This window comes from Pygocentrus nattereri, chromosome 15, assembly GCF_015220715.1.
Source record: "Pygocentrus nattereri isolate fPygNat1 chromosome 15, fPygNat1.pri, whole genome shotgun sequence".
Taxonomy (NCBI): Eukaryota; Metazoa; Chordata; class Actinopteri; order Characiformes; family Serrasalmidae; genus Pygocentrus; species Pygocentrus nattereri.
Genome location: NC_051225.1, coordinates 17,705,278 through 17,731,291, shown reverse-complemented (window position 1 = coordinate 17,731,291; position 26,014 = coordinate 17,705,278). Strand labels below are relative to the sequence as shown.

Genomic DNA, 26,014 nt, shown 5'->3' with positions numbered 1-26,014 from the left:
TTCCACCACATTCGGTGTCTGCTGTTGTGTTCCACTATGTTCGCTGTCTGCTGTGTGTTTTCCACCATGTTTCCTGCCCATTTTTCTTTTGTGTCACGTTTGCTGTCTGTTCTGTTGCACCTCGTTTGTTGTCTAGTGTTGTGTGTTCCACCATGTTAGCCGTCTGCTGTTGTATGTTCCAACACGATTACTGTTTCCTCTTGTGTGTTCCACCATGTTCGCTGTCTCCTGTTGTGTGTTCCACCACATTCGGTGTCTGCTGTTGTGTTCCACTATGTTCGCTGTCTGCTGTGTGTTTTCCACCATGTTTCCTGCCCATTTTTCTTTTGTGTCACGTTTGCTGTCTGTTCTGTTGCACCTCGTTTGTTGTCTATTATTCTGTAGCACAAGTTTTGCTGTCTATTCTGTTTCACCACGTTTGCTGTTTCATGTTGTTCTGTTCTACCACGTTCGCTGTCTCCTTTTGTGTGTTCCACCCCATTTGCTGTCTGCTGTTGTTTTCCACCATGTTTGCTGTCTCCTCTTGTGTGTTCCACCATGTTTCCTGTCTATTGTTCTGTTGCACCACATTTGCTGTCTCCTGTTGTTCTGTTGCACCATGTTTGCTGTCTGTTCTTATTCTACCACGTTTGCTGACTCCCTTTGTTTTGCACATTGTTCGCTGTCTGTTGTTGTGTTGTCTGTCTGTTCCACCACATTTGTTGTCTCCTGTTGTGATCCACTACATTTGCTGTCTCTTGTTGTGTGTTCCACCACGTTTGCTGTCTGTTCTGTTTCACCACATTTCTGTCTATTGTTCTGTTGCACGTTTGCTGTCTATTCTGTTGCACTACGTTCGCTGACTCGTTGTGTGTTCCACCACGTTCGCTGTCTGTTGCTGTGTTTTCCATCATGATTGTTGTCTCCTGTTGTTTGTTCCACCACCTTTCCTGTCTATTGTTCTGTTGCACATTTTCTGTCTATTGTTGCACCACATTTGCACACACATCCTGTTGTGTGTTCCACCACATTTGCTGTCTGTTGTTCTCTTCCACCATGTTTATGGTCTCCTCTTGTGTTCCACCATGTTTTCTATCTGTTCTTGTACCTCCTCTCTTCTGTTGTATGTTCCACCACATTTGCTATCTATATGGTTATGCCATGTTTGCTGTCTATTGTTCTGTTGCACCACGTTTGCTGTCTCCTGTTGTGTTCAATCACGTTTGCCGTCTATTGTTGTGTTCCATACTTACAGAAATATTTAACCCTAACTTTTAAGATTTATGTAATTTTATTACATGACAAATTCCCATTTACTTTTTTTAGATAATTTTAACACAAACCTATCAAATAGACATTACATGATGCATATTCATTTGTGTAATAAAGCCTATTTATTTTAAATGCATAATCCCCAGGTTTATGTATTCAGTATTAATAAAGTATAATTACTCTAAATTATTAATAACAAGTGTATTTATTTAAAATACATAAAGAATATTGTTTGAATTGCATAATAATCAGGTTCCCTCTACAAAATAAATAGCATATATTTGAATTACATGTCATTTATGCTTATAATAAGCATATATGTAATAAACCAAATTAATAAAAATGCATCACATTTATGGAATTCCTTTCCATTCAGTACAATCTGATGCAAAACATTCAGACCACCTTGTTGATTCAACAGCTTTATTAACATTAAAGCCTCACAAAAATATTAAAAGCATTAAATTATGTCTGACATGAAAATGTAATGGACTGAGCACCTGCTGTTTCTAACTTGATGTGTGTTCTATATATGTGACTCAGAAGTTTCTTCCAGCTTGTGAATATGCAAGGACAGTATAGATATACACATGGATATTGCCCTGTCCGGCTCTTGTGGAAATGTCTTGGCCTAAAATGTTTTAATAACTCATACCTAGTAGATAACAAACTGTCACACAATTTGCAATGCCACATTCACACAGCACCTGTGAATGAAGACAAAGAACAACAAATCAATTAGGTTATCTGTAAAATGAGATGAAAATACATCCAACATTGTCTGAGATCAGGCTCTGTGTAAGCCTAATTAGTTTTGTTGTATCGTAAAATCAAATCATTTATACTTTTAACATGCTTACTCTAAACATTTCAGCTAGATATTGTAAACATTTTTAATATCACATGAACTATAAATTAATATGTACTACATTTTGATGTGTATATCTTTTAATATATACTTACTAAATATATGTTGCCACATGTATGTGAGAAAACAGGACAGGAGACGGAGAAAAAAACTAGGCACCTGAAAAAAAAGAATTGCAGTGAGAAGAAAAGCAGCATCTATAATCCACGCCAGTATTTAAATATAGTACTCTAAAATGCAGTCACCCACCTAACACTAGTTAGCTAATATATTAGAGTCCCGATTCTAATAAAGGCAGCATGGCAAAAAAAAAGCAACATCAGACCACAACAGCAATGTTTAATGTGCAAGGAAGCACGCATCACGAAAAAAAAGAGGCTTAGGAATTCTCAAGCTAACCTTTAAGCAAACAGAGCTTAACTTTTTACAAAATGAATAGGATAAATGTTGTGGACAAAGGGAATGCTATCAGGCTTACTTTAACCAGTAGTACTACTGGTTAAAGGCTTACTATAACCAGTATAACTGGTTAAAGGTATAACTGGTTAATGGCTTACTATAACCAGTAGTTATTTTATGACTATAATCAAGCTGCATTACTAAGTTAGCCAAGATGCTATGTAGCGAATAGCTAGCTTGTTAGCTGTGTTGCTAACGTGCGCCAGCACTGTCCAGTACAACAACGCGACCAAGATAAACTGCTAAAAAATAATCACAAACTACATAAATATATTGATATTGGTGTGGTGTGATATAAACTGCATGATTAGAACACATTTGGGAGTAAAAGAACACAGGATGTCTCGGATTGCTTACCATCTCACATGGACTGATGTTGCACCCGCACCAGTAGAAGTGCATCCCATATTTTTCTTCTTCGAGTTTTACGGCAGTTGGCAACTTAAAGGGGCATTACCGCCACCTACTGGCGCAAAACATCGTTCCATTGACTTCTCATAAATTCTATGAAAACTAATCACATACATTTTAAATAACAGAATCTTGTTAGTTTTACAGCCTTTTTCATTTAATCTATGTTAGTATGTATTAACTAATTACATTCAATATATTTTAGCATTGATTAAATTAAGTAGATAATATTTGCTGTGTGCTGTTCTGTTGCACCCCGTTTGCTGTCTATTGTTCTGTTGCACCACATTTGCTGTCTCCTGTTTTTCTGTTGTACCACATTTGCTGTATCCTATTCTGTTGCACAACGTTGGCTGCTGTTGTCCCCCACATTTGCTGTCTATTGTTCTGTTGCACCAAGTTTGCTATCTCCTGTTCTGTTGCACCACTTTTGCTGTCTTTTGTTGTTCTGTTGCAGCATGTTTGCTGTCTGTTGTTCTTTTGCACGTTTGCTGTCTGTTGTTCTTTTGCTCTACATTTGCTGTCTGTTGTTCTGTTGCACCACGTTTGCTGTCCTCTGTTGTGTCTTCGACAACGTTTGCTGTCAGTTGTTCTGTACCACCACGATTGCTGTCTCTTGTTCTGTTGCACCACATTTGCTGTCTGTTGTTCTGTTGCACCACATTCACTGTCTGTGTTGCACCTCGTTTGCTGTTTACTGTTGTGTGTTCCACCTTATTTGCTGTCTCCTGTTGCACCACATTTGCTGTCTATTCTGTTGCACCATGTTTGCTGTCTGTTGTTCTGTTGCACTATGTTTGCTGTTTGTTGTTCTGTTGTAACATGTTTGCTGTTTCCTTTTGTGTGTTCCACCACGTTTGCTGACTCCTGTGTGTTCCACCACGTTTGTTGTCTGTTTTTCTGTTGCACCGCGTTTGTTGTCTGTTGTTCTGTTGCACCACGTTTGCTGTCTGTTGCACCACGTTTGCTGTCTGTTGTTCTGTTGCACCGCATTTGCTGTCTGTTGTTCTGTTGCAGCGTGTTTGCTGTCTCCTGTTGTTCTGTTGCACCGCGTTTACTATCCTGTTTTTCTGGTGCACCACGCTTGCTGTCTTGTTTTGTTGCACCATGTTTGCTGTGTCCTGTTGTGTGTTCCACTATGTTTGATGTCTTGTTCTGTACTGCCACATTTGCTGTCTCTTGTTCTGTTGTTCCACGTTGGTTGTCTGTGTTGCTCCACATTTGCTATTTCCTATTGATTGTTCCACCATGTTTGCTCTCCTCTGTTGCATCATGTTTGCTCTCTATTGTTGTTCTCCCACATTTGCTGTCTATTCTTGTTCACCATGTTTGCTATCTCTTGTTCTGTTGCACATTTGCTGTCTGTGTTCCACCACGTTTGCTGTTTCCTGTTGTGTTTTCCACCACGTTTCCTGTCTCCTTTTGTACCACGTTTGCTGTCTGTTGTCCTTTGCACTACATTTGCTGTCTGTTGTCCGTTACACCATGTTTGCTGTCTGTTGTTCTTTTGCACCACGTTTGCTGTCTGTTTTTCTGTTGCACCGCGTTTGCTGTCTGTTGTTCTGTTGCACCGTGTTTGCTGTCTCCTGTTGTTCTGTTGCACCGCTTTTGCTATCCCGTTTTTCTGGTGCACCACGCTTGCTGTCTCATGTTGTTTTACTATGTTTGCTGTCTCTTGTTCTGTTGTTCCACGTTGGCTGTCTGTGTTGCTCCACATTTGCTGTTTCCTATTGTTTGTTCCACCATGTTTGCTGTCTTCTGTTGCACCATGTTTGCTATCTATTGTTGTTCCCCCATGTTTGCTGTCTATTCTTGTTCCCCACATTTGCTATCTCTTGTTCTGTTGCACATTTGCTGTCTGTGTTCCCCCACGTTTGGTCTATTCTTGTTCCCCACATTTGCTATCTCTTGTTCTGTTGCACATTTGCTGTCTGTGTTCCACCACGTTTGCTGTTTCCTGTTGTGTTTTCCACCACGTTTCCTGTCTCCTTTTGTACCACGTTTGCTGTCTGTTTTTCTGTTGCACCGCGTTTGCTGTCTGTTGTTCTGTTGCACCGTGTTTGCTGTCTCCTGTTGTTATGTTGCACCGCTTTTGCTATCCCGTTTTTCTGGTGCACCACGCTTGCTGTCTCTTGTTGTTTTACTATGTTTGCTGTCTCTTGTTCTGTTGTTCCACGTTGGCTGTCTGTGTTGCTCCACATTTGCTGTTTCCTATTGTTTGTTCCACCATGTTTGCTGTCTTCTGTTGCACCATGTTTGCTATCTATTGTTGTTCCCCCACGTTTGCTGTCTATTCTTGTTCCCCACATTTGCTATCTCTTGTTCTGTTGCACATTTGCTGTCTGTGTTCCCCCACATTTGCTGTCTATTCTTGTTCCCCACATTTGCTATCTCTTGTTCTGTTGCACATTTTCCTATTGTTTGTTCCACCACGTTTGCTGTTTCCTGTTGTGTTTTCCACCACGTTTCCTGTCTCCTTTTGTACCACGTTTGCTGTCTGTTTGATCATTTTGACCAGTCTTATAGAGCACATTCTGATTTGTCTTAGACTACATAAGACACTAACAAAATTGTATTAGATACGTATTATATTTTGTACCTAAATGTATTTTGCACATTGATTATTGATTTGGATTAGATCACTGTTGTTGCATTTCACTTTGTTTTGATTATCTTTTTTTTCTACCAGAAATGGTGTCCTGGTTCTAGACTTCTCCTGCTCCTAGTGTCCATTTTCCTACACAGCTCAAATTTTCACCCCTAAACACTTCAGAACATTCTAGCAAGAGTAATAGTACGCCATTAAAACCAGGTAAAATAAAAGAATATGGCATCAAGAAGCTGCAGTAACAGCAAACATCTGCTACATCCACATGTAACACCTCTCACAAACGATGCAAGAAGAGTAATCACTACTGCTGAGACTATGGATTGAGTTTTATTCAGCTGAGTCATTTGGACCAGCACATTCGCACAGGAGAGAAGCCATATCATTGCTTAGAGTGTGGGAAGAGTTTTACTCAACAGGGTTCTCTCCATCAACACCAACAAATTCACAAAGGAGAGAAGCCATATTACTGCTTAGAGTGTGGGAACAGTTTTACTCTCCAGATTACATTCCAAAGACACCAGCGCATTCACGCAGGAAGGAAGCTGGCATTGAAATTTTCAGGCAATCAAATGCTGTGAATATTTTACAAATATTAACAATCGTTTTAAGAGGGGAAACTACTTATTGTTGTTAACCTTTTCTGAAGTATGGGCATAAAATTAAATATAATGTCCTGTGCCTAACACCAAGTCAAGACTAAACACCATACACCAAGCATGGCATTAGGGTTTCTAGCATGTCCTGAAGCAGCTCCTGAAAATCTTTTAGCATTCCTGGTAACAACCCCTGAACAATATTGATTTGTCTATTTGTTTAAATTGACTATGAGCATTATTTGTCTGTGCATAATTGTTATGCATAGATACAAGCAATCTGTAACACATACCACATGAATAAATACTCTGTACTTTAACAAGATTGTCACAGGGACAAGACAATGTAAAAAGAACTGAACGGTGGAAGGTGAGAGCTACGAACTGCTGCCACTGAGCCAGTAGGTTTCATCAGTAACTGTTGATGAACTGCTGTTCACTGCTTCAGTGCACACAAGTGTGTTTATATTGCTGTAGCTGGTGATCATCTTTACGGCTGCAAAGACCACCACAAAACCATGATGGTATCATGACAACAGTCTTGTTGATAAATCACTGCCACAATTATATTTTTGGAATAAAACATACAACCCTAATTCCAAAACCCTAATTCAAAATGTACAGCCCCATTTCCAAACAGGTTAATATTTTGAACAGTTAATAACTGTAAGCATTTAGGAACTGAGGAGACCAACTGATGTAGTTTTGAAAGTGAAATGTTTTCCCATTCTTGTTTGATGAAGGATTGCAGCTGCTCTTTCTCGTATTTTTCATTTCATAATGCGAAAAGGTTGTGTGGGTGACAGTACTGTACTGCCAGTTTAGCACCAGGACTCTTTTAATATGGAGCAATGCTGTTGTAATATTGTTGGCTGTTGTAATAATGTATGTAATAAAGTTGACCACGCTTCTGTATCCTTTTATATACGGTTTCTTGCTTTTTACAGACAGTGTTTTTTTTTTACAGTGGTTTTCAGAAGTGTTTCTGAGCCCATGCAGTGATTTCCACTACAGAATCATTTCAGTTTTTAAGGCAGTGCTGTCTGAGGACCCAAAGATCACAACCAGCCATACAGAGATTTCTTTGGATTCTCTCAATCTTTTGATAATATTATGTACTGTAGATGAAAATAATAAAATTTCTCAGTTTCAGCACTTTGTACCATTTTCAATTAAACATTGGAGTTAAGTGCCAAAATCTGAAAATAATCCCCTTAGGGTACAAAAACTAAAACACTACCTAAATGTATGACCACACACTCATCAATGAGTGACCACTTTGCACACATTCTTAAAATGGGTTTAGTTTGGAGGAGCAAATGTTCATGCAGTGTTAAAGGCTGCTCTAAGTCCTGATGAACAGCTGGAAAATATCTCAAATCTTCACACTAATTTCAGCACGGTGCTAGACCATTAGCCTGGTGATTTTTACAGCTAGTGTTTAAATATTGACACTACAGCAGCAACACATTTAGCACCCCCAACTCAAACTCAAATATTTTAGCACCCTGTCAAAAAAGTTTAAAAATACCCTTGCTTTATTCCCTTTGCAATGGTGTGGTACTTCAGATTCCCCAGCCCAGTTCTCAAAGGCTCATTTGTACTGTACAGTGAAAGCAATTGAGAAGCTCCCCATTCTATAGTAAACGCTTATTTGTGGTCTAATATTGACAGAATAATCTTGGTTATGTTGTCTACATCATGGATCCTACAAGTATCAATTTTGCTGCCTAACTTGGGAGGAGCAGTCTTCCCAGCAGAGCAGGGCCACCTGGAGCAATGGAAAGTTAAGTACCTTCCTCAAGAGCACAACCACCTCTGCCCAGTTTGCCTTACAGTTGTTGGCTCACCTCTCGTACCACTAAGCTGCTGGCCAAGTCTAATTTAGGCCCAGTTCCCCAGAAGCATTTTAGTGTTGATGATCATTTGTTTCATATATCATATATCAAACAAGAATGGGAAAACATATCACTTTTAAACTGCAGTAGTTGGTAAACATTCCTGTCCCAACTATTTTGGATCATGTTGTCGGCAACAAATTCATTGAGCATATATATTTAAAAAAAAATGAAATTTCTCAGTTTCAACAATTTGTTGTCTTTGTACATCATTGCATTTTGCTTTTATTTACATTTTGCACAGCATCCCAATTTTTTTTGGAAATGAGGTTGTACACTCAAATCCTTAATCAGATTTTCTGACAGACAAACATGTTAAGTGACTTTCAGAGAGTGAGAGCTGTTTGTCTACAATTTAGTGCAGAATAATATATCATTGTTATCCATTACCAAAAGCCTAACTGGTGCTGAAGAGGGCCTGTAAAACTATGCAAAAGTTTTTGGTGTCCATGGAATGTTTTACAAATATTAATTTTGAAAAAATCGTAACATTGAAAAATAAACAATTCATTACAATTTAATGTCTGTTAGTTCACTTAACCATTTTCAAAGCTTTTCTTGAAGCAGCTCGGTATTGAAAAGTCAACATTCAATATCTAACAGGACTGCAGTGTGGTTATGTACCTACTTTGTGTTTTGCTTGCTGTTTGTGTTTGTTTTTTTTTTGTTGTTCAAGCCTTGTAGTTTGTTACTTTGTACTGTGTATTTTGCTGGTTTGTTCTGTTATTAAAGTATGCTCACACATATATCCAGCCTCCTTTCTCACTACACACATGACAGAAGATAAGAAACAAAAAATATCCTAGACCTTTAATTGAAACTCTCACCTAGTTGCAAAAACAAAAAAAAAAATCTACACTAGTCTTCCCTATTGCATAACATAAATGCATTAGTTGGCATCCATCTACCCTGTCCATACCCCAAGAAAGCACAGCAGCATGTGAGAGAAAGAGAGAAAGGGAGAGAGAGCATAGACGGCCACAAAACAGCAAGCTAGAGGGATTAACAGTGTGTGGCATGAAAATATAAGCTAATGAAGGGTATGAGTCCTTATATGAATGTTTAGTTTGGGGCCTAATATGCATCCAGCTGTGTGCTATCTGAAAACGCTATATGTTACTAATGTAATGAGTCTGGAATGCTTAAAGGGGATTCCATATATGGTATTTCACTTCATGTAGTGTTTATGTGAGGGGCCCAGGCTTTAGCTCTAGGTCCCAAGAGAGATCACCCTTTCACCCTTTTTCTGCCCCTCTCTCGCTCTTTCTCTCTCTCAGTTTCAAAATAAGCTGAGATCATTTTAATAGGACACATATGTGGGCCGTACCTTCGCATAGACTAGTGATCTACATAGGGGCCAGTTATTTTGTTTTTGGTCAGAGGTGTTTTGGGCTGAATCCTCTCTTAGGCAAAGCCAGGCTGCCTGATTGCGATGCGGTTCTTCTTTGTTATAAAACTTTTTTTATGCAAGTGAGATGGTGTCAGCGAAGATTTCTTCCATCTTCTTCACAGCGTTGCTATTGAAATAAATCACACTAACATGAACTGGACAACTTGATCAAAACACAGACAGGACTAGCTCAGACACACACAAACCTGCACCAGCAGAAATAACACTAAGCTAATGTGTCTGGAACAGCAACCAAACTAGGAGCACAGGGGGTAATGCCAGCCTCTCCATGAGCTTTGCCGGGCTGCTTTTAGAGTTCAAGTCCCTCCTCCAGGGCTGGAACTCTGCATGATGATTGGCCGTTGTGTGAAACGTGTCAATCCTCTAATGATGACTGACACCGCAACCAACCTGTAGTAGAGATAGGGAGCAAACAAGGGAGGAGACATACGGAAGTGAAAGAGCAAAAGAGAGAGAGAAAAACACCAGCCAGACACCCCTAGATGTAGTGAATTTATTCACAAGAAGCTCAGAATTAGCTTCAGCTTCAGGAGGTTTATTGCTTCATTCGACAGCTTTAGCCATGTGTTGATGAGAGGGCCATCTTGCTCTTGGCCCACATCTCCAATTATGTGGGGGCGCCAAGGAACTTGGGCTCTGACCTGTGTATCGCCCAGCAGCAAGCCATGGCTGCTCAAGCCTCCCCAGTCTCAGTCCCTCAGCCAGCTATAAGCCAGAAGTGTGATGTCTGAGCAGGAGTTGGAGGAAGTCAATCTCTCGAGGAAGCATGGCGAAAGGGTGGCGAGGGTGCAGCCTGTCCAGCAGTGGAACTGTTAGTTGCTGTTGAACTTTCTGCTGTTTCTGCACCCAGGACAAACCCCTGTCTGCTTTCGACACCACTTTCCTGGCCAGCCTGCCTTCAAACATGTGGCAGCAGGCCAGTCTGCCTCAGAACACGTCGCTGCAGATCTGCCTGCCTCCAACCTCTGAATTCCTGGATCTGCCCAGGGCCTCTGTCTCCTGACCCATTTACCCATGTATCATGTTTGTGCTCCCCATTGTGTTCTGGTGCCGGTTTCAAGAATTATCCCTTCCCTTGAGGTGATTTCCTGTGCAACACCTGTGCCGCTCCCTACATGTTTACGTGCCAGCTTCCAGAGTTCCTGCGGCCCCGAGCCTTTGCTCAGGCAAAGAACTTACAGTTTTTGTTTCCCTTGTGTCTAGCCAGTGTTCTCCCCAAGGTTTTGTTTCTGTCACTGGGTCTATTTTGTGTCTATCCCTGTCCCGGTCCCAGTTACTGTCATGGTACCTGTCCCTGTTTTCCAGGCCCTTGTCCAGTCCCATGCACAAATCAGTGTTGTCCCGTTTAGTTTCCTGTTTCTCCTCCTAACCGGCTTTTGTATTTGTGCCTCAGGAACGGTGTGTTAGGAGCAGGGTTCTGTCATGGTTTCCTTTGTCGTTGTCTGTACCTTCCTCTGTTGTGTAGCCATGTGCTTTCTGCCATGTGTTTGTTTTGTTTGGAATCTTGTTCTCCACCCTTTCCCCCCCCTCCTTTCCTATTAGGATCCTCACCTATTTTTATTCCCTGCCTCCTCCCTCACCCAGGTTTTCCCTGTTGTTTGTAGGTATATTTAATCTTTCGGTTCATAGTTGTTTGGTCTACTTGTCAGTTTGCCATATGTTCCTGTTGTGCATTTCCTTATTTTAAATTTATAGTTTAACCTTATAGTTAGATAGCCCTATACGACAACTTTAACCAATGCAGTTCTTTAAAAGTAACTCACATCCACAACTCAACCACTTTGGAACAAGATAAACTCTTACTGCTATTGCAGTACATTCACAAGTGTTTCTTGTTTTTGGGTGCTATAATATTGATAGTAAAGAATGACACCCACACACCAACTACAGCTTTTTTCCTCTTTTTTAACATATGACAACATGAAGTAGCACACATACCCTTCATAGAAAAGAAATACAAACATTTAATACAAATACAAACAGTAAAATTTAACATGGTTACAACATGCTGAAATGCAGAAGTACAAATTCACTATATACAACCAACAAACAGACTTTAAATGCAGATAGGACTGGTTCAGGAACATCAATGAACACAGTGTCATTGGTGGTTTAATCAACAAAAATAGTGGTGGTCATGCACATCTTAATGACATCTGAAGGAGTTGCCCTCACTCAGGGCCAAAGCCTTAAACATCCCCAATAAGTTCTACAATGACAGAACCACACCTGAACCACTGGTTACCACCATGTCTGGTAGGATACATTGGAGATGGGCGTTAAAGTCAATTTCTGTCACAGCACAATTCTCAAGGAATAAGTATTCTCCAAGCATCACAAAGCACAGCAGTCCTTAAAGTGCCAGAGAACAGTAGTGGAAAGTTCATGAGTTGTAGTCTGGCCTGTACGCAACTTTTTGCTACATAGAACAGGCATACATAGGCCATACTGAGGTAAGGTCACCAATATGTCACTTAAATAGCTTGATGTCTGGCAGTCTTTTATACGTCAGTATCTCCTTTACTTAGCCGTTCAGTTCTGCTCAGTAAAACAAAAATATGCCTAATTACATATTTACTATAGCATACAGAAAGCATAGCATAGCTCATAAAGATTAAAAGGGAAATGACAGTTTCATTGTACCAAGTATTAACTAATTAACATGTTAAAAACTCAAAGAATTTAAAAAAAGGGCTCCGCGAGCTAAGCACGTCACAACCGTCAAAACTTCCACTATTGCAGTTGAAACACTTGATTACCTTAGATATACTAAACTAGAAACATAATATTGAATGTGGAGCTTCTCAATTGTTTTTCATCATAATACTAATACTATTATCAAAAGTTCCTGTAGAATGTAGAATGTAGAAGTTCATTCCTAATGTAGAAGAAACCATGTAAAACAACAAAATTTGAATTTCCCAACTAAAAACAGTTGGGAATCTGGATTTTTGAAATCTGGGCTGGAAGCATGATTTCCTGTAGACTTTTACTCCCCAAATGTCTTACGATTATACTCATTACTACCCATTTCCACCACTGCTCTTAGTGCACTTGTGTGTTTTCATAGTATTGGAATGCCTGAAACTCTTCCCACACTCTGAGCAATAATAAGGCTTCTCTCCAGTATGAAGGCGCTGGTGTTGTTGGAGAGAGCTCTGACGATTAAAACACTTCCCACACTCTGAGCACTGATACGGCTTCTCTCCTGTGTGAGTTAATTGGTGTTGTTGAAGAGAGCTGTATTGATTAAAGCTCGTCCCACATTCTGAACAGTAATAAGGCTTCTCTCCTGTATGAACGCGCTGGTGTCGTTGGAGATGATTCAGACGATTAAAACTTCTCCCACACTCTGAGCAGTAATAAGGCTTCTCTCCTGTATGAATGCGCTGGTGTATTTTTAGATTACTCTGTAGAGTAAAACTCTTCCCACATTCTGAGCAGCAATGTGGTTTAACTCCTGTGTGAATGTGCTGGTGTTCTTGGAGAGAACTCTGACGATTGAAACTCTTCCCACACTCTAAGCAATAATATGGCTTCTCTCCTGTGTGAATGCGCTGGTGTGTTTTCAGATTACTCTGTACATTAAATCTCTTCCCACATTCTGAGCAGTAATATGGTTTAACTCCTGTGTGAATAAGCTGGTGTTGTTGGAGATGACTCTGTCGACTAAAACTCTTCCCACACTCTGAGCAGTGATACGGCTTCTCTCCTGTGTGAATCCGCTGGTGTATTTTGAGGCTACTCTTTTGAGTAAAAATCTTTCCACAATCCAAGCAGTAGTGATTTCTCTCCTTCCCACATTTCTGCATTTGTCTGCGAGATGTGTTCATGTGAAGGGTACCAGATGATGTTTGCCGAGTACTGGAACGTCTTCTGGATGCCATTTTTCTTAAATAAGACCTGCTTCAGCAGCTTAAAAGTTCCTCTTTGTGGAATGTCCTAACGTGTTTACAGAAGCACATTTAAGCTGGATATGAAAGTGCAGGAGAAGACTTGAAACAGGACATCATTCATTTCTGGAAGAAGAAAAAAGAAAACCTAAACTTAATGTTCAACCCAACAAAAGCAGTCTGACCCAAATTATTAATGCCCTACTTACATCAACTGGCAGAAAGTGTAAAGAAAGAATGAACTTTTTAATGCCTTTACATTTACAGCATTTGGCAGACGCTCTTATCCAGAGCGACTTACAATTTGATCATTTTTACACAGGAAGGCGAAGGCAGTGTTAGGAGTCTTGCCCAAGGACTCTTATTGGTATAGTGTAGGGTGTTTACCCAGGTGGGGATTGATCAGTCTACAGCATAGAAGGCAGAGGTGTTAACCACTACACTATCCAACCACACGATGCGGGAAAGCCAATCACCTAATTACTGAAACTCTTCAAACAGATGTAGATCACTCAAGTTGTGTCAACAGGTCAATAGATAACTGTAATAAAAACAACAGAATATAATAACTACAGAAGTAGGCTGGATTTCACCATGGCAAAAACATCTGTGATTATCTGAAAACCACCACCATCACATGCTGTACTTAACAAAACTATTTCAAACTTGATGTGTTTTATCCTAAGAGTCTTCCCTGCATTATTCTCTCAAACACTGACATTATCACTGTTAATCCTGGATCCTAAGGTCGTTAAGGAGCCAAAATATGAAAAAGTTCTTAAATTTTATACTTCACAACCACTGCTCCTGTAAACAGCTGACTGAGGATCTGAAACTACAGATGTTTCACTCATACAAAGTGAGTCAGTAATATAATAATATGTATCTAAATACTTCCTGCTTAAAAACTTTCACTGTCCAAAATAATTACAATTTCTTAATGCTATTTAACTATTTATGTCAAGACAAAATCTGGAAAAACAAGAAATATATCTGAAAACAAACTGCTTGTATACATGCCTACTACACAAAGCAAAGCCCTTCCACTCTCCCAAAGATGTACAGGAAGATTTGGCTGGCATGACAGTGATGTACTGGTCTACTGTGCATGTTAAAATCATCAGAAGGTAACTGTAACTGATTTTATCATGCATGTCAATATCTGAATCTATATCTGAAAGTGCTGTGGTCTAATGAAAAAGACAACTTCTTGGCTATGATCACCATTGACTGAAAGCATGTCTAAACCTTTGCACAGATACTTTGTTTTTTCCTCTAATGTATTAAATTAAGCAAATAAACAGTAACACTGAATATAAACTTGTAGAAAATCAAGAAGACATGTAATTTGACCAGAGGTGCCTAAATGTTTTTACATAGGACCATATAGAAAACATTGAGAAGTCATGGGAGATGGAAAAAGGATTTAAACATGAAATATTTATTCCTAATGAGTCTTTTGGCTTAATATCCTCTCTGTGTGGTGATGTTTCTTTTTCTTTTTTATTTAGGCTGCAGCACAAAGGTCTGTAACTGGCTGAATAGAGGGTGCCCTTGCAAAGTAAATCTTAGCTTGACATTCAAAATTGACGTGTGTACAGTTAATAATTTAGTGCAGAGTGTAGATGGCTTGGATTGTCATGTAAATGTTAGATTTTTTTTTAAACAAGCATTGTAGAGGATGCATTATTAAAAAGTAAAAGTTCCTTCATGGTAATTTCATACCCAGTTGGGGTTGTGGGATGAACAATTTTGCCAAAGTGGACAAGCTCAGCAAGCTGTTTAGAGATCTTAGCAGCTTGGCTATGAAACCAGTTTAAACAAGCTTGTGAACAATTTGGTAATACAACTCACTGACCAACTCATTTTAAAAACAGACTTTTCCTCCTCTGGGAAACAGTTATTTATGAATGACTGATAATGTTAACCAAAATTAGTCAGTTAGTAGCCAGCTACCTAAATTATCATCTTTGAGAAATATTCATCTTACTAGCAGATGTTAGATAGCTATATAACTAATGTCCAGGTTTTATCTGTCTTTCCAGTTCAGTGTGTAAGCAATCTGGAGATCTTGACCATCGAACTATATTTTTTTGGGGATCTTGCCTTTCCAACTATAGATTATTTAATGGTATTTGAAAAGAATCAGAAAAACCAGCCCCTCTCCATGGATCACCACCTTATCGTGGTGGAGGGGTTTGCGTGCTTGAATGATCCTAGGAGCTATGTTGTCTGGAGCAAAAGCACCTGGTAGGGTCTCACATGGCAAACTGGTCCTAGGTGACAGGTCAGACAAAGTGTGATCCATAATAACCCCTATGAAAACACAAAAACAGGACCTGGTGGCCGGGCATTTGCTCATGGTGCCCGGCCGGGCCCAGCCCGAAGGAGTTACATGAGTCCCCCCTCACATCGACCCACCATCAATGGGAGGGGCAGTAGTAGGGGTTCAGTGCGTTGTGGATCGGGCAGTGTACGAAGGCGTGGGCCTTGGCGTTCTGATCCTCGGGTGCTGAAACTGGCTTTTGGAACTTGGAACGTTACCTCACTGGCGGGGAAGGAGCCTGAGTTGGTGCGCGAGGTTGAGAGATACCGGCTAGATATAGTCGGGCTCACCTCAACACACAGCTTGGGCTCTGGGTCCAATCTCCTTGAGAGGGGCTGGACTTTATTCTTTTCTGGAGTTGCACATGGTGAGAGGCGGCGGGCAGGTGTGAGCTTTCTCATAGCCCCTCATAGCCTGTATGTTGGGGTTTTCTCCGGTGGACGAGAGGGTAGCTTCCCTACGCCTTCGGGTTGGGGAACGGGTCCTGACTGCTGTCTGTGCTTATGCACAGAACAGCAGTTCAGAGTACCCAGCCTTCTTAGAGTCCTTGGGAAGGGTGCTTGAAAGTGCTCCTTCTGGAGACTGTATTGTCCTACTGGGGGACTTGAACGCTCACGTGGGCAATGACAGTGAGACCTGGAGGGGTGTGATTGGGAGGAATGGCCTCTCTGATCTGAACCCGAGTGGTGTTCAGTTTTTGGACTTTTGGAGGCCGAAGTCGCTAAGGTAGTTAAGAAGCTCTTTGGTGGCAAGGCTCCAGGGGTGGATGAGATCCGCCCTGAGTTCCTCAAGGCTCTGGATGTTGTGGGACTGTCTTGGCTGACACGCCCTTTCAACATTGCGTGGACATCAGGGGCGGTGCCACTGGATTGGCAGACTGGGGTGGTGGTGCCTCTTTTTAAAAAAGGGGACCGGAGAGTGTGTTCCAACTACAGGGGAATCACACTCCTCAGCCTCCCTGGTAAGGTCTATGCAGGGGTACTGGAGAAGAGAGTCCAGCTTATAGTCGAACCTCGGATCCAGGAGGAGCAGTGCGGGTTCCGCCCTTGTCGTGGAACACTGGACCAACTCTTCACCCTCTCCAGGATTCTGGAGGGTTCATGGGAGTTTGCCCAACCAGTCCACATGTGCTTTGTGGATCTGGAGAAGACATTCGACTGTGTTCCCCGGGGTATTCTGTGGGAGGTGCTTCAGGAGTACGGGGTACATGGCTCTTTGCTACGAGCCATTCAGGCCCTGTACAAACAAAGCTGGAGTTTGGTTCGCATAGCCGGCAGTAAGTCAGACTCGTTCCCAGTGAGAGTTGGACTCCGTCAGGGCTGCCCTTTGTCACCGATTCTATTCATAATTTTTGTGGATAGAATTTCTAGGCGCAGTCAAGGGATGGAGGGTGTCCAGTTTGGTGACCTCAGGGTCACGTCGCTGCTGTTTGCAGATGATGTGGTCCTATTGGGGACATCAGGCCGCGAACTTCAGCTTTCGCTGGATCGGTTTGCAGCCGAGTGTGAAGCGGCTGGGATGAGAATCAGTACCTCTAAATCCGAGACCATGGTTCTCAGGCGGAAAAGGGTGGCGAGCCCTCTCTGGGTCGGGGATAGGCTTTTGCCTCAAGTGGAGGAGTTCAAGTATCTCGGGGCCTTGTTCACGAGTGATGGTACAAGGGAGCGGGAGATTGACAGGTGGATTGGTGCTGGGTCAGCAGTGATGCGGGCTCTTTACCAGTCTGTTGTGGTAAAGAAAGAGCTGAGCCATAAGGCAAGGCTCTCGATTTACTGGTCTGTTGTGGTAAAGAAAGAGCTGAGCCATAAGGCAAGGCTCTTACCGGTCAATCTACGTTCCCACCCTCACCTATGGTCATGAGCTTTGGGTAATGACCGAAAGAATAAGATCGCGAATACAAGCGGCCGAAATGAGTTTCCTCCGCAGGGTGTCTGGACTCTCCCTTAGAGATAGGGTGAGAAGTTCAGTCATCCGGGAGGGACTCGGAGTAGAGCCGCTGCTTCTTCACGTCGAGAGGAGCCAGTTGAGGTGGTTCGGGCATCTGGTTAGGATGCCTCCTGGACGCCTCCCTCGGGAGGTGTCACAGGCAAGTCCACCTGGGAGGAGACCCCGGGGAAGACCCAGGACACGCTGGCGTGACTATATCGCCCAGCTGGCCTGGGAGCTGCCTCGGAATCCCCCTTGGAGAGCTGGTGGAAGTGGCTGGGGAAAGGGAGGTCTGGGCTTCATTGCTTAGGATGCTGCCCCCGTGACCCGAACCCCGGAGAAGCGGAAGATAATTCTGTGTGTCCAGGAAACCAGATGGAAAGGAAGCAAGGCCAGGAACATTGGAGGTGGATTCAAACTGTTCTATCATGGTGTAGAGAGGAAGAGAAATGGAGTAGGGATAATACTAAAGGAACAGCTTGGGAAAAGTGTTCTGGATGTAAAGAGAGTGTCAGACAGGATCATGAGCCTGAAGTTGGAGGTTGATGGTGTAATTTTGAATGTGGTCAGTTCATATGCACCACAGGTTGGTTGTCAATTAGAGGAGAAAGAGGAATTTTGGAGTAAGATGGATGAAGTGGTAGATGGTGTCCCTAGAGAGGAGAGATTAAGTAATTGGTGCAGACTTCAATGGACATGTTGGTGAAGGTAACAGAGGGGATGAAGAGGTGCTGGGTATGTATGGTGTGAAAGACAGAAATGCAGGAGGTCAGGTGTAAATTTTGCAAAGAGAATGGAAATGGCTGTGGTGAACATGTATTTTCAGAAGAGGAAAGAGCACAGGGTGACATACAAGAGTGGACCTTTTAGTTAGTCGGCAGAGTAGTGTAAACCGCTGCTGACAATCCAGAGCCGGGACCAGGCCGCAGACAGACAGGCTAAACCGACCGTCTGCGATCCGCCTTGAGGCGTCACCCAAGATTAACCTTATTGAGACTGTGTCTTTGCCCCGAATTAAAACTAAATTTAATCACAGAAAAACTCAATTAGTCCGCTTAAATAACCTTATCAACATATATCCATGTTATGATGATGGCACTAACACCTTCAATCTAAAACTTGGACTACTTAATATAAGATCATTAAACTCTAAAGCAGTCGTCGTAAATGAAATTATAAGCGATCATAAATTTGACTTTTTTTGTCTTACTGAAACGTGGGTTAGACCAGATGAATATTTAGCTTTAAATGAAGCCACGCCTGTAGGCTATAATTATGCACATAGGCCAAGACTAACAGGTAAGGGAGGTGGAGTCTGTGTAATATACCAAAATACTCTCGATATTAGTCAGAAACAATGCGACACTTTTACTTCCTTTGAGGTCCTCTCTATTCAGGTAACAAATCCGGTCACAAAAAAGAAGGCGTTCTCATTATTTAACATTTACAGACCACCAGGGTCATACTCTGAATTTATAAAAGAATTTAGTGACTTCGCTGCAAACCTGGCTGTGTGTAATGATAAAGTAATAATTGTAGGAGATTTTAATATTCACTTTGAGAAGGTAGACGACCCATTAAAAAGGGCATTTACCTCAATCCTAGACTCTGTTGGTTTTACCCAAAATGTAACAGGGCCGACACACTACTGTAGTCATACGTTAGATTTAGTTTTGACACGAGGTCTTAACATAGACAAGCTTAATATCTTACCGCAAACCACAGCGATCTCCGACCATTACTTAATTTCATATGAGCTACGACTTAGCCATAATATATATACGTCCCCTCGTTATTCAACAAAGCGCACAATAAAACCATCTACCGCCCTACAATTTATAGAAAATCTCCCAGAGTTATCAACCCCAGTCTCCACTCCATCAGATCCAATTGAACTAGATTTACTAACCGATTATTTAGAAAATACCTTACGATCCACCTTAGAAAATGTGGCCCCACTTAAAATAAAAAGAATAAGGCAGAAAAAGTTCGCCCCGTGGTCGGAAATTAGAGCGGAAATGGCGTCATACCAAACTAGAAGTGTTCCACACTGCCTGGAAGGACGGCCTTATAGAGTATAGAAATGCTCTCACTGAAGCCCGCTCAGCATATCTGGCTTTGCTGATCGAGAATAATAAGTATAATCCTAGAGTTCTGTTTAATGTGATTTCCCAAATCACACAAAATCAGGCAGGTAATGAACCAGAAATCCCAGCAACTCTCACCAGTGAAGTTTTTATGGACTTCTTTAATAATAAAATTGATAATATTAGACAACAAATTCAACCCACAGTATCAAATTCATATCCAGCTTTGCTGCCATCTGACTTGGCTGATATAGAACAAAACACAGCTGTAGAAAAGAGTCTGGAAACCTTTCACCCCCTCCCACAGCTAGAGCTAGAGAAGATTATCTCTTCTGCAAATTGCACAACCTGCACACTCGATGCAATTCCATCAAAATTACTCAAAGAAGTACTGCCAGTTATTATAAACCCTATCTCAACTATTGTAAACTCATCCCTTAGTCTGGGCCATGTACCCAAAGCTTTTAAACTTGCTGTTATCAAACCTCTGATCAAGAGACCAAATCTTGATGTCGCCGTTTTGTCCAATTACAGGCCTGTTTCTAACTTACCGTTTATATCTAAGATCTTAGAAAAAGCTGTGGCCCAACAACTTAGTTCATATCTACACAAGAACCATATATATGAAAAATTTCAGTCTGGATTCAGGCCACACCATAGCACTGAGACGGCTCTAGTTAAGATAACTAATTATCTTCTTCTTGCCTCTGATCAAGGTTACATATCTCTCTTAGTGCTACTTGACCTCAGCGCGGCTTTCGATACAATAGACCACAATATTCTCCTAGAAAGGTTGGAGTCACAGGGACGGCCCTATCATGGTTCAGATCTTACCTGTCAGAACGTTATCAGTTCGTTAGGGTAAACAATTTATCCTCCAATTATTCAAAAGTGAGATTTGGAATTCCGCAGGGGTCTATATTAGGACCATTACTATTTACACTATACATGTTACCGTTAGGCACAGTTATAAGTAATCATGGCGTAAACTTTCATTGTTATGCAGACGATACTCAACTGTACATATCAGCCAAGCCTGATGACCAATACAGGTTAAAGAATATGGAGGACTGTGTAAAAGACGTGAAAGGCTGGATGTCACGCAACTTCCTCCTATTAAACAGTAACAAAACGGAGGTTCTCCTTCTGGGTCCAAAATTAGCAAGAAGTAAATCACCAGATTTAATCTTAAATCTCGCCGACTTTCCAGCCACACCTGGCTAAGCAGCAAAAAATCTTGGCGTTATAATAGATTCAGATTTATCATTCGAGCAACACATAGGCAGCATCACTAGGACAGCTTTTCTACATCTTCGCAACATCGCCAAGATCAGAAATGCCCTATCCCTGCGTGATGCAGAAACACTAGTACATGCCTTTATTACTTCTAGGCTAGACTACTGTAACGCGCTACTGTCAGGATGCACGAGCAGGAATTTAAACAAACTCCAACTAGTCCAAAACGCCGCAGCTAGGGTCCTCACTAAAACTAGAAAATTTGAGTATATTAGTCCAGTGCTATCATCACTTCATTGGCTACCTATTAAATTCCGTATTGATTATAAAATCCTCTTACTGACTTATAAAACCCTACATGGTCTTGCTCCTGAATACCTGCAAGACCTTATTTCTCATTATGAGCCATCACGACCACTCAGATCCCAGAGCGCTGGCTTATTAATAGTTCCTAGAATTCAGAAGGTTTCAGCTGGGGGAAGAGCTTTTTCTTATAAAGCCCCCAAACTCTGGAATGATCTTCCAGTAACTGTTCGGGACTCAGACACAGTCTCAATCTTTAAGACTAGGCTGAAAACACACTTGTTCAGTTTAGCTTTTGGTAGGTAATGTTCCCCCCTAGATAAAGGCAGCAGATCCAGGGGTCCATGGACACAGGGAATTATAGTAAACTGAGACGCTGGTGCTGTCGTCCCGCTGCTCGCACGCGGTCACTCAGGTTTGTGGACGGTGGCGTGGAGGGATGCCGAACTGTTTCAGAGTGCTGCCGTGTCTGTGTGTCCTTCCGGTTCTCTCCTTTTAGTTAAGCTGTCATAGTCAGATCTGCCGGAGTCGTTAGCCACACTCTGTAAATGTTTACATTCCCTGTTTATATACAAACGGATAGAACAAAACTAATCCCATTTACCTGCTTTTTTTCCGAGTATACAACTGCCCACATGTCCGGCTGGACACTGAAGGACGACTGACTGCCGAGCCCCCCTGCTACCCACTTCAGACCAGCTGCCCACGCCTACCACCAACCACCTTGGATGAGCTGCCCACCCTACCCTGATGTTCTCATAGACTCCTAGATATTCCTAATATCAATATTACTGCTGTTAATATTAGTAGTATAATCACTTGTAGGTAGTTTGACCAGAGGAGGATGGGTCCCCCCTGGTGAGCCTGGTTCCTCCCAAGGTTTCTTCCTCAGTTCTGAGGGAGTTTTTCCTTGCCACTGTTGCCCCTGGCTTGCCCACTGGGGGGTTTCTGTACATTCTGTACATTCTTTCAGTCCTGTGGAAACTTTGTCTTTTCTGAAATCCTGTAAAGCTGCTTTGTGACAACATCCGTTGTAAAAAGCGCTATACAAATAAATTTGATTTGATTTGATTTGATTTGATTTGATTTGATTCGATTCGATTCGAGGGAGGTGCACACAGGTGGATTATATCCTTAGCAGGAGATGCCACCTAAAGGAGATTGGAAAGTGGTACCAGGGGAAAGTGTAGCAAGGCAGCATAGGGTGGTTGTCTGTAGAATGAGATTAGAAACAAAGAAGAGGAAGAGAGTGAAGACAGAGCCAAAGATAAGATGGTGGAAGCTGAAGGAGGAGGATGGTTGCAGGCAGTTCAGGGAAAAATTGCAACAGGCCCTTGGGGGCAGTGAGGAGCTACCTGTGGACTGGGAAACTACAGCTAAGGTGGTGAGAGAAACTGGCAAGAATGTGTTGGGTGTTTCGTCTGGTCAGAGGAAAGAAGACAAGGAAAGTTGGTGGTGGAATGAGGAAGTCCAGGAGAGTATTCAGAAGAAGAAGGCAGCTAAGAAAAAGTGGGATAACCAGAGAGATGAAGGAAGTAGGCAGGAGTACTGTGAGGCTAGTCACATAGCGAAAAGAATGGTGGCAAAGGCAAAGGCTCAGGCCTATGATGAGCTGTATGTGAGGCTGGACAGTAAAGAAGGAGTAAAGGACTTGTATAGTTTGGCTAAACAGAGAGATAGAGCTGGAAAGGATGTACAGCAGGTTAGGCTGATAAAGGATAGAGAGGGAAATGTACTAGAGAGTGAACAGAGAGAGTGTTGAGTAGATGGAAGGAGTACTTTGAAGAACTAATGAATGAGGAAAACGAGAGAGAGAGAGAGGAGGACAACAGGGGGAGAGATAGTGGATCAGGAAGTGCAGAGAATTAGTAAGGTGGAAGTGAGGGCAGCTTTAAAAAGGATGAAGAATGGAAAGCCAGTTGGTCCAGATGACATACCTGTGGAGGTATGGAGATGTTTAGGAGAGAAGGCAGTGGACTTTTTAACCAGGTTGTTTAACAAAATCCTGGAGAGTGAGAGGATGCCTGATGAGTGGAGAAGCAGTGTACTGGTCCCCATTTTTAAGAACAAGGGCGATGTGCAGAGCTGCAGTAACTACAGAGGTATAAAGTTGATGAGCAACACCATGAAGGTATGGGAAAGAGTTGTTGAAGCAAGGCTAAGGCGAGAGGTTCAGATCAGTGAGCAGCAGTTTGATTTCTTGCCCAGAAAGAGTACCAGAGATGCAATTTTTGCGTTGAGTGTTGGTAGAGAAGTACAGAGAAGGTCAGATGGAGCTACATTGTGTCTTTGTGGATCTAGAGAAGGCATATGCCAAGAGAGGAACTGTGGTACTGTATGAGGAAGTCAGGCGTAGCTGAAAAGTATGTTAGGGTGGTGCAGGACATGTATGAGGATAGTGAGACAGTGGTGAGGTGTGCAGTTGGAGTGACAAATGGTTTCAAGGTGAAGGTAGGGTTACATCAGAGATCAGCTTTGAGCCCCTTCTTGTTTGCAATGGTGATGGAAAGGTTGATAGATGAGGTCAGGCAGGAGGCTCCATGGACCATGATGTTTGCAGATGACATTGTAATCTGTGGTGAGAGTAGAGAGCAGGTGGAAGAGAATCTGGAGAGGTGGAGATTTGCACTGGAGAGGAGAGGAATGAAGGTCAGTAGAGACAAGACGGAATACATGTGTGTGAATGAGAGGGAGGAAGGTGGAAAGGTGATGATGGAAGAAGTAGAGGTTGTAAAGGTGGATGACTTCAAATATCTTGGGTCAACCATCCAGAGCAATGGACAGTGTAGAAAAGAGGTGAAGAAGAGGGTGCAGGCAGGATGGAGTGGGTGGAGACGGCTGTCAGGGCTGATGTGTGACAGAAGGATAGCAGCAAGAGTGAAAGGGAAGGTTTACAAGACAGTAGTGCATTCTTCTATGATGTATGGTTTGGAGACTGTGGCTCTGTCTAAAAAAAAGACAGGAGGCTGAGCTGGAGGTGGCGGAGATGAAGATGCTGAGATTTTTCGTTGGGAGTGACAAGGATGGACAAGATTAGAAATGAGCAGATCAGAGGGACAGTGAAGGTAGAGCAGTTTGGAGATAAAGCCAGAGAGGCCAGGTTGAGACTGTTTGGACATGTGTTGAGGAAGAATAATGGATATATTGGTCAAAGAATGTTGGAGATGGAGCTGCCGGGTAGAAGGAGAAGAGGTAGACCTCAGAGAAGGTTTATGGATGAAGTGAAGGTGGATATAGAGATGATTGGTGTAAAAGTAGAGGAGGCAGTGGATAGGGCAAGATGGAGGCAGATGATCCGCTGTGGCGACCCCTAAAGGGAGCAGCCGAAAGAAGAAGAAGAAGAAGAAGAAGTGATGTCAAGATGTGATGGTCAAGGTCTGGCTCGAGGGAAGCTATCAGAGTCAGGCTCTACGCACCCACTCTCATCCACACAGACACACACACACACACACACACACACACACACACACACACACACACACACACACACACGCTTACGTGAAAACCTGCCCAGGCATAGATTAGAGGGGCGACTATCACTTCAACTGACTACATTTCAACGCTTATTGGTGATGAGGGTCTGTCTGGTGGGGGTTATTAGTTAGATTAGAGGTTTCTGTGCCTGGAGGCTTTCTTTACGATGTTCAAGGCTGTTCAAGGGAACAGGAAGAGGTCACGTACAACTTTAGGCTCCATTAAGTCTGCACATCACAACACACACACACACACACACACACACACACACACACAGGCACACACCTTTCACCTCCATTGATTACATTTCATCTTTAGCTTTAGGTAGTATAAAAATCAGGTATTACAATGTTCTTAGGTGTATTACAATTTATGTTTCCTAAGTGTGCAGTTGGGTCGTTCATCTTTGTAGGCCCTGACAATAAGTGCTTGTCTCTCTGGCTAATGCTGATTGGGTGAAGGTCACTTCAGATACGCAGGGTTGTTATAAATTCTCTTGGTAAAACCTTGAGTTCAGATCAGGCAGGAGCACAGGGAGTTGAGATAAGCCAGAACTCATTGACAGGAAGAGGAAGAGGAAGAGAGGGACAGGAAGAGGAAGAGAGACAGGAAGAGGAAGAGACAGGAAGACGCTATGCTGTAGTAACGCAGACTTCAACGCGAACCTCGGCAATATTGAGCAAGGCAGCAAGTCAGTAATCTATAAACCACATGGATTAGTTTTCTTAGCCAACACAGTTATAAAACAACTTTAAAAGCTATAAAATTTATATTAATAAACTACTCACTACCGGAAGTACACTGGAGGACGGTGAAGAAGATCTGGACAGTCTGCAAGCTTACATCGACGAGTGTTTCGACCGAGTCGTAATGGGAAAACCAACCAACACTCCGTCCAGCAGCAAAGGAGCTCCATCCACCAAGAGGAGTCGCCCAGAAGATTCACCAGGGGCTTCTTCTCAGTCCAGCGAAGTGGCGGACATTTTGGAGTCCATCGATAAGAAGCTGTCCAGTTTCGACGCTCGCCTCTCCATTTTGGAAATTCTTCACAAGGAGTTTCAGGCTCTCCGGGAGTCGGTAGAGTTCAGCCAACAGCAGGTGGAAGCACTCGCTGTGGAGAACGCCGCTCTCAGAGAGTCGGTGAATTCCCTCACCAAGGGAATGACCCGGCTCTCGGAGGAGAATAAAAAAATCAGGGAAACCGTCACCGAGCTCCAGGCCCGCAGCATGAGGGACAACCTCGTGTTTTTGGGTCTACCGGAGAAAT

The 26,014-nt window shown here is 42.4% G+C and overlaps 1 protein-coding gene and 1 long non-coding RNA gene across 4 annotated transcripts in view; both read right to left on the bottom strand.

Annotated features, from left to right (window-relative positions):
- Window positions 1-1,695: 1,695 nt before the first annotated feature.
- LOC119265216 lies at window positions 1,696-8,167 on the bottom strand. The gene is made up of 3 exons (XR_005131488.1): window positions 2,936-8,167; window positions 2,215-2,278; window positions 1,696-1,958 (listed from the first exon to the last, which is right to left on the bottom strand). It is a non-coding gene; the product is annotated as an uncharacterized LOC119265216 (long non-coding RNA).
- A 115-nt stretch (window positions 8,168-8,282) lies between these two features.
- The window catches only part of LOC108412759 (gastrula zinc finger protein XlCGF7.1-like), a 43,935-nt gene continuing 26,203 nt past the window's right edge, over window positions 8,283-26,014 (bottom strand). Inside the window, exons 1-2 of one of the 3 annotated variants that reach the window (XM_017684932.2) lie at window positions 13,872-15,237; window positions 11,391-13,521 (exon numbers count right to left, since the gene is read on the bottom strand). In XM_017684932.2, coding sequence (XP_017540421.1) covers window positions 12,526-13,389 — 864 coding nt within the window. In that variant the 5' untranslated portion in view covers window positions 13,390-13,521; window positions 13,872-15,237 and the 3' untranslated portion in view covers window positions 11,391-12,525. Of the gene's footprint in view, window positions 9,893-11,390; window positions 13,522-13,871; window positions 15,238-26,014 lie in introns of those variants that run through there. The other 2 variants (XR_005131486.1, XM_017684930.2) reach the window with 2 other exon arrangements.